General features: G+C 69.3%; 1 protein-coding gene across 1 annotated transcript; it reads right to left on the reverse strand.

Annotated features, from left to right (window-relative positions):
- Positions 1 to 2,527: 2,527 nt before the first annotated feature.
- Positions 2,528 to 6,538, reverse strand: SKOR1 (SKI family transcriptional corepressor 1). The gene is made up of 8 exons (XM_075159501.1): positions 4,580 to 6,538; positions 4,392 to 4,488; positions 3,871 to 3,978; positions 3,699 to 3,770; positions 3,388 to 3,462; positions 3,232 to 3,306; positions 2,746 to 2,811; positions 2,528 to 2,642 (listed from the first exon to the last, which is right to left on the reverse strand). The coding sequence occupies exons 1-8, from the start codon at positions 6,536 to 6,538 to the stop codon at positions 2,545 to 2,547; spliced, it is 2,550 nt and encodes an 849-aa protein (XP_075015602.1). The 3' UTR covers positions 2,528 to 2,544.
- Between the last annotated feature and the right edge of the window lie 2,088 nt (positions 6,539 to 8,626).

The following is an 8,626-nucleotide window of genomic DNA, read 5'->3' on the forward strand; positions in this document are numbered from 1 at the left end:
GTGTGCCCGGGCAGGTGAGCGCAGCCGAGGCCGGACGAGCTCGCGGGTCGGAGAGCTGCTGGGGAGAGCACGGCTCCGGCAGCCCGGCGCGAGGAAAGTGGGCGCTGGGAACGCCCCGCACACCAGAGCCCAGCTGCGGGTCCTGACCGGGGGCCAGGGTTAGGAGCGAGAGCCCCTCCGAGGTGCGGCAGTGCCAGCAGCATGGCACGCTTCCCCCCAGTGCCAGCAGCCAGGGCCACGTACCCAGGCCAAGCTCCTCTGTGGTTCTCCACAGGGTCACCCTGTGCCAGCTCCAGCCCACGAGGTGCCAGCGACGACCGAGCCGGCGAGGTGCAGGGGAACATGCAAGGAAAGAGGCTCAGCTGCTCCCCCACAAGCTCCAAAAAGGCCGAACTATTTCATTCCCTCAAGTCACCCACCTCTCAGCTTGCAGAGCTTGACTCTACCTATTTATTCACCTCTTTGCTATCATCTCCCTGGTCTACGCATCCCTTCCACGTCCCAGCAAGATGATCCCCCTTCCCAAAGGCTTACCTGCGTGAGAGGTGCCACCAGCAACCCCAGCCCTGCTGCTCCCGCTCAGGGTCACGTATTGCGGACACCTTCTGCAGCTCACAGGGAGCAGAAGGATGTCTGTCCCCAAACAAGCCACAAGAGCTTTGCCTGATACCCTGAGAAATGAGGAGAGCCCAAGAAAGTCAGCTCCACTTCCACCCCAAGGGTTTTGTAACCTTCAGCCCAGCCAGCCGCATCCACCTGCCCCAGCTCTGGCTCAGATGATCCTCAGATGATCCACAGGTGATGGGGATGCTGCTCCCGCTCCAGCACAGCTGATCCCAGCGTCAGGCACTCGCTGCCCCATCCCTGCCAAGGGGAAAAGCCACGCTGAACCGCTGAGGGGGATAATGCCTAATAAAAAACACGGGGTTTGATCGGGGACTCGCCAGGGGATTTCGGCTGGGAGGCACTTCTGGAGGCCCCTGGCCCGACCCCAGCTCGGAGTAGGGCTGCCCGTCGGCAAGGGGAGCTGCTGGGCAGACTCGGGCCCCGCTGTGCTGGCAGGATGCGGCCGTGCAAGAGGACCGGGCGCGGGGGGGAGCTCCCGGCCCCGTCCCTTTGCAGAGCACCTCCGCGGGGTGCCACCGGATCGGGCCCAGCAGCCGTGCCGGGGGTGGGGAGTGCCGGGCCGGAGTACCGCGCACCGCTGCCCGCCCCGGGTTGGAGGGGGGGGCTGCACCACCGGCTGCGCCCACGCGGTGGCGGCCCAGGCCGTGGAACCGCCGCTGCTCCGCTTAATGAGAGTCCCAGAAACTAATTACGACAGATCCGCGCTGCGGAACTCCCGGGGATGGCTCACACCGCAGGAGCCCCGCGGGCAGCGCCGGGATGGGCAACGCGCAGCCCCCCTGGGTGCATCCCTCCCCCCGCCCCGCTCCCGGTCCCCGGGATGCTCCCGGTCCCCGTAGCCCCCGTGCGCAGCGCTGCAAGGTGCATCCCCCCGCCCCGGTCCCGCTACCCGCAGCTCCGGTGTGCTGCAGGACCGCGGTGCAAGGTGCATCCCCCCCCCCCCAGCTCCCGGTGCGCCGTAGGACCGGCGGTGCGACGTCCTTCTTCCCCCCCCGCCTCCGGTCCCTCCCGGCCCCGGAGCGCCCCAGGACCCCTGTGCAAGTTGCATCGCCCCCCGGTCCCCCCCCCGCATTCCGTCGCGATGCCGTGCTAGGTTAATCCTGGGCTGAAAACAGGTATTTAGGGCTAATAGGTGTGCGAGCACCTCCACACCCGCTCTCAGAGCTCATTAATGTAATACTTTCATGTGTGAAACGAGCATATAAATGGGCATTAATGAGCTCCCGGCTGCGGCGCGGAGGAGGAGGGGGGGAAAGGGGAACTTCGCAGGGGAGCGGACACCACCCCACCCGGCTGCGGCACCCGGTGTGGGCCCGCCCTGGGCCCCGGGGGGACACCCCCGCCCCCCGGGACAGCCCCACGGACCAGGCGGCTTCTTAAAGTCGGTTTTTATTAAAGAACCAAAATCACGTACAGAGGGGTCTCTCCCCAGAGCGGGCGAGCGTTGTTCTGCCTCCGGAGTCGCGGACCGCCCGTTAAAGTGCCGTTACATCCATAAATTTACAAGGGGGTGGTGAGGGAGGAGGGGGCCCGGGGGAGGGGGGGAAATAAATATACATCATAAATAAATAAAAATCCAACAAATACTGTACCAAGAGAATCACAGTACATTTATATCCATTGCACATAGCCACTTTTGTTTCCAGTCTGGACAAGGGTTGAAGAAGCGGACACACAGGGAGGGAGGGGGAGAGGCGGAGCGGGTGGCCCCGGGGGGCGCGGGGCGCGGGGGGCGGGGGGGCCGGCTCCCCCTCCGGCCGGCCCGGGGCAGCTCCCCGCCGTATTGCCAGTCCGAGGAAAGCCGGGCTCCGGGCTCCGAGTCCTCTATGTACAAGTGTCTCCTCGTGGAAATGGCTTGTGTGGGCTCTGCCCGCATGGCTTCGGGGGAAGGGGGGGTCCGGGTGGGGAGTGGGGGGCTCACTGGGGCAGCAGCGGCGGCTTGAAGGAGCAGTTCCCCGTGCAATGCCGCGGGGTCAGCATTTTGCAGGAGAAGTGATGCAGCGCGTCGTGGGCCTCTGCAAAGCGACGGAGCCGTCACCCCCGGAACCCCCACGAGGGGGGGGGGGTGTAGCCCCCCTTAAACGTCTGTGCCCCCCCCCCCCCGTCCTGCCCCGGTACCTTTCAACTTCTGCTGGATGGCGTAGCGCGCTTTCCTCTCCTGGTCCAGCTCGTTGCACAGCGTATCTGGGATGGGGGGAGAGCATCACAGCGCGCCGGGGGGGACCAGAGCGCGGCCGCCCCGTCGGGGATGCGCTGGGCCGAAGGGCATCGCGCTCGTCCGCAGCGCGGGGTCCAGGGTGGGGGGGTTGAAACGGGGGGGCGGCGCGGGGCTCAATGTCGGGCATGGCTTCCCAGGTAATTTTACGCCTCGGTTTTTAATTTAGCCCGGGTGGAAATTGCCGCGAGAGGGAAGGTTGATTCGCTCCCATGTAATGATGCCTCGCAGCCGTTTGCGGGGCGGCTCGAAATGCCCGGGCTAAGCGGAGTGCACCAAAGGATATCGATTAAAAAAAGAAAATAGAAAAAAGAAAAAAAAAAAGGAGAGAGACAAAAAGGAGATAAAAAAGAAAAGTAATAATTGCCGGATGGCCGGCCGGGCCTCACCTCGGACGATCTGCAGCTGCTGCACCATCTCCTCCCGGTATGCCAGCTCCCGCTTCATCTGGTCCTGGAAGTTATCTGCGGGGGCAGGGGGGGTCAGCACCGCTCCCCGCCGCGGGGCCCGCTCCCCGGCCGGGGCAAGGGGGGGATCGACGGTACCTTTCAGGCTCTGGAAGTCCCTCTCCAGCTTTTTCCTCAGCTCCATTTGCTCCAGGACCAGTTTTTGCAACTCGTCTGTTTAAAAATACATGGCGGGTTGAGGGGAGCCCGCACTTTTCCATATGGAGGCGGCTCAGCGCGGCGCTAATCGCATTACGTTACATTAATCACAGGAGTTAATCACTCCTGCAGAAAACACAAATACCTCGAGCCGCGGGGAGAGGCCGGGGGATCCCGCCAGCCTTCCCCTCCCCGGGGGGCGCCGGCCCCCGCAGCCTCCCGCCCCGCCGCGGGACGCGCCTCCGCCTCACCTCGGGCCAAATTTTCGATGTCTTTTTCCACCAGCTGCGTCCCGGCGACATCCATGCCGAGGCCGTCCTCTCCTGCGGGGGGGCACAGAGCCGTCAGCCCCGCCGCGGGAGGCTCCGCCGGCCGCGCATCGTCCCGCGGAGGGGCCGCGGCGGAGCGCGGACCGGCGCTTACCTCTGTCGGTATTTACAGGGCTGGGATGCGAGACATTCCTTTGGTCCTGATAGGATTTTCTGGTCTCTAAATCCTCTGCCGCGGAGTGATTGTCTTCTTTATCTTGCTCTTAGAGTTAATAAACCGATTTTCAACCATAAGCAATGAAAGTATGGTCCTGATATATCCTTAATTACATAATTACGGACAAAGCCCTCGTTAAAACCTTCTTAGCGGACATCCTAATCGCTTTGCTATTGGAAAGTAGCTTGCTGGCAGGAGCTTTGCCCCGCCGTGCCGTGTGCGGCCCCGCCAGCCCGTCCCCGCCGCACCGGCCCCGTCCGACGGCGGCATCCCCGGGCCCGGGGGGGCCCTGGCCCCGTCCCCCATCCGGAAACCGTTTGCGCTCGCGTTTTTCCCGAAAGCCCCCAAAACGAAAGCGGCGGCCCGGTTGCCCCCCCGGGGCTGAGCAGCCGGCGGGGACGGCAGCCGGGGCCGCGCCCTCGATGCGCACCGGCCCCCCGCCCCCCGGCCCGTTTTACCCTTAGCTTCGGGGGTGCACAAGTACGCGGCCGGGGCTCCGAGGGAGGCGGTGGTCTTCAGCGGCTGCAGGTGCTCCCCCCTGTCCGGCGCGTACACCTAGAAAAGAGCGAGTCAGGGCGGCGGCGGGGGCCCCGGGGCCGGCCCCGCGGGGACCCCCGAGGGCAGAGCCCCCCCTCCGGCCCCGCACCTCGTAGGACCCCCTGCTGCCGCTCCGCTCGGGGCTGCCGTCGGGCGGCCGGCCGCCCTCCTCTGCCGCCGGTTCGCCCGCCTTCTCCTCGGGCCCGTCGGCCCCGGCGGGCGGCGGCTCCTCGGTACCGGCCAGCAGCCGGGGCGGCGGCGGCTCCCGTCCCTCGGGGGGTGCGGCTGCGTCCTCCTCCTCGTCCTCCGGGAAGCGGTTGGACTCCACGTCCACCTCGGGTTCCTCGGCCGTGTCCCCCCCGGGGGAGAGCGAGCGGTAGCTGGAGCTGCCCTCGCTGAGGAAGTCCGGGGAGAGATAGCCGGGGCCGCGGGGGGCCGCGCCGCCGTAGGCCTCCCGGGTACCGTAGAGCTTGGCGATGCTCTCGGCGTCCTTCACCACCGGGCGGAAGGCGGAGAGGTAGCTGCCCTTCCTGGGCAGGGGCAGCGGGGGGAGCAGCGCCTCGTCCCCGGAGCGCTCCTCCTCGCCCGCCGCCCGCGACAAGGCGCTGGGGCAGCGCTCGCCCTCCGCCCCGGCTCCCTCCTGGGGGGTAGCGCTGCTCCTCCCGCTGCCCGACGGCTCCGAGCCCTCCAGCTCGCCGTGCCGGCCCGACAAGCCCGGCGGTTCGGCCGCCGCCGCCGCCGCCGCCGCCGCCGCCGCCACCACCACGGCGGTGGCCGCCGCCTTGGCCTGGCTCTGCGCCGGGTAGGGCGGCACGGGCAGGCTGCCGGCGGCCGGCCAGAAGACGGGGAAGGAGGGGTAGACGCCGGTGTCCTTGGCGGCGCCGGGCTGGTGGGGTGGCTGGGCCGGCTGGTGCGGGTGGGGGTGTGGGGGCCCCCAAAACATGCCGGGGGGCAGCGCGCCGCCCTTGCCCGCCTCGCCGCCCCCCGCACCGCCCAGCGCGTCCTCCTGCTTCTTGGGGCAGAGTCCGAAAGCAGCGGCGGGGAAGCCGTACGGATGGGGGAAGAGCGGCGGCGGCAGCTTCTGCAGCATCCCGAAGCCCTTGCTGGGCACCGGGATCACCGGGTAGCTGCGCACCGCGCCCGCCCCGCCGTGCGCGCCCGCTGCCCCGCCGTGCGCCGCCGGCAGCCCCAGCGCCCCGCGCTCGCCCGCCGGCTCCTGCCCGCTGCAGCGCAGGCTCTTGTGCGCCGGGGCCAGCTCGGGGCCGGCGGGCGGCGGCGGGTGCAACGCGGCCTTGGCGGCCGGGGAACCGGCACCGGGCCCGCCGGCGGCCGCCCCTTGCAGGGAGAAGGTCCGCTTGCGGGTGCCGCCGTTGAACATGGCCTTGACATCCTCCCAGGCGTGCGACAGCTCCTCCGTGGCCGTCTTGTCGCTGAGCTTGAGGTGGCGGCGCCAGGAGTTGAAGTTGGCGGCGTCGGGCTGGGTGTACTTGGAGTCCGGGGTGCGGTGGGAGTGGAAGATGAACTTGTTGGGGGAGAAGTACATGCTGCAGTAGCTGCACTTGATGCACTTGGCGCGGGAGCTGTTGTAGCGGGCCGGGATGAAGCTGCCCCGGGAGCCCCAGGCGCACTCGTGCACCACGTCGAAGGCGAAGTTCTCGGGCAGCTTGGGCGGCTTGTGCTCGCCCAGGAAGGACTTGCAAAGCCGCTCCGCCTCCCGCTTGGTGATCATGCCGCAGCGGCGGGAGGAGATGGGCATGGCCCCGGCCCGCCGCAGGATCTCCAGCTGCACCGGCGTGCACTGCACGCAGGTGATGCCCAGGGCCACCCGCCGGTTGTGGATCTCATTGTAGCTGTAGTTCTTGAGCAGCGTGTTGGAGATCTGCGCCAGGCACAGCCGCTCCTGCCCGTCGATGACCAGGGACACGATGGGCACGCCGTACAGAGAGGTCTCACCCACTTGGTTGGGCTTGAGGGTATTGGAGCCCTGGTACGGCTGCAGCTCTTGCTTTGAATTTGGGGAGGAGCTTGCATCTCTCCCATTTCCCATCTGACTGGCGATCGCCTCCATTCCCCCCCAAAACGCCCCTGCAAAACAAAATCGGGGAAAGGCGCGGGTTAGGAGCGCTCCCGGGGCCCCACCGCCGCTGCCCGCCGCCGCGCCCGGCCCGCCAGCTCCCGGAGCCCCGCTCCGCGGCCCGGCTGCTCCCCGCTCGGCGCTGCCGGCCCCGGCCCGGAGCCCCCCGGACGCTGCCGCAGGACCCTCCCCGCCGCGGGCAGGCCGGCCGGAGAGGTCTGGCGGAGCCGTAGCGCATCCCCCGCGCCGCCGCCGCCGGTACCGAGCCCCGCCGCATCCGGTGGCGGGCGCGGAGCCGCGGCCGGGCGGCCCCGGGAGCCGGCGGCAGCGGCCGCCCGGGGCAAGGGCGTCCCGGGGGGGAGACGGGGGCACCCCCCCGCCCCGGGTCCCCGGGAGGTGCCGCGTCCCTTCCCTTTGTGCCGGCTCGCCGAGCCGTGCCGGGCCGCCCGTTGCGGCGAGCCCCGGGCGGGCTCCAACGAAACGCTTCGGAGGATGCGACCGGCGCGTCCCGCCGCGGCGGGGCCGGGAGAGGCCGAGCCCCGGGCCGGGCCGGGCGGGCCGAAACTTGCCGCTCGGTGCCCGGCGGCGGGCGGAGCGGGGCGGCGGGCGCGGCTGGCCGGGAGCCCCTTTGTCGTGTCTCCGGCAGGCGATTAGGAGCGGGCGGATTAGGGGCCGGGCGGGCAGGACCCGCAGCACGTAGCAGCAGAAGGGCAGCAGCGAGCCAGGCAAATTGGCTTAGCGGGGAGGGCTCACGGCGGTAAGCCGCTTCCGTGGTAATTACACGAAATAACGGGGAGCACCTCCGGAAAACGCGCCCCGACCCCCCCTCCGTCCCCATCCCCTCCATCCGCCGCCCGCTTCCACTTACCGCGCAGCGGAGCCCGGCTGGACGTGCAGGCTCTCCTCGGGGCTAGGGGCCGCAGCCCGGCGCCGGGGCCGCCATCAGCTGGGGGGGGCCCCGTCCCCGCCGAGCCCTTTACCGCGGGCAGCCGCCGGGGCGCGGGGCGGGCGGGCAGCGGCGCGCCCTTCACCGACGCCTCGGGGCCGCCGCCCGCCCCGCCGCCGCCGCCGCGTCCGCCCGGGCGAGATGCAACAAGAGCGAGTGACCAGCCGCGCCACCGAGGGAGGATCCGGATCCGTACTTGGAGACGCTGCACATTGATCCGGTGACAGCTAAAATAACGGGAAGACACACCCACTTAGCACCAGCATATTTACATTAACTGCCTCCGGGACCCCGCGGCCGTCAATCACCGATGCGCTCCAGTCAATCACGGCGCGGCTTTAAGGCAACGGCGGAACGGGGAGGGAGGGGGGGGGGAGCGTGGGGGGCCGCCACCGAGCGGGGACCCGCCCGGGCAGCCCGAGGTAAGAGCGGGGATCAGCCTGGGGCCGCACCTGCGCGGGGCTCCGCGCCTCTCCGCGCCCCCCTCCTCACCTTCCGCGGTGTGGGCGTCCCCGGGGGGAGCGATGCTCGTTGAAAGTTTGCGTGGGGAGCGGGCGGCAACGAAAAGAGGAGCCCGGGGGGGAAGGTAGAGGGGCCCCATCGAAATCGGGGATGCGCTGCTACCGCGCATCCCCCCCACACCGGGATGCGCGCTCCGCCGGCGGGGCGCGGGTGCGGGAGCGGCCGCGGGGGTGAGGGGGGGACATCGGGGCGGCAACGAAATCGCCGGGAGGCGAGGGGGGAGGGGGGCGCGCCCGTGTTTTTTCGTTCCCCACGGGGGCCCACTCCACGCCGGCAGGACCGGCGGCTACCGGAGCGGGAGGGGGGACCCCCCACTCCGGTGGCCGCCGGTCCTGCCGGCGTGGCGGGGGGCCCATAGCCGCGTCCCTGCCCTGGTTGGGTTCCCGCATGCAGCGCTCGTCACGGCCACGTTAATTAAACTGTAATTAATCATCGCGTCCGGCCGCGATCGGCGCAATTACACTGATCAAACAGAAGTTAATAACGGCGCGGATCGCCCCCAGCTATCACTTTTGTGTGTCGTCCCCCCCCTTCCTCGCCATCACCAGCGGCGCCGGGAGGATGCGGCGGAGCCGGCGCGGAGCGAAACGCAGGTGCGGAGCTACCCATCGCCT

Source organism: Calonectris borealis, chromosome 11 (assembly GCF_964195595.1).
Source record: "Calonectris borealis chromosome 11, bCalBor7.hap1.2, whole genome shotgun sequence".
NCBI classification, from domain to species: Eukaryota; Metazoa; Chordata; class Aves; order Procellariiformes; family Procellariidae; genus Calonectris; species Calonectris borealis.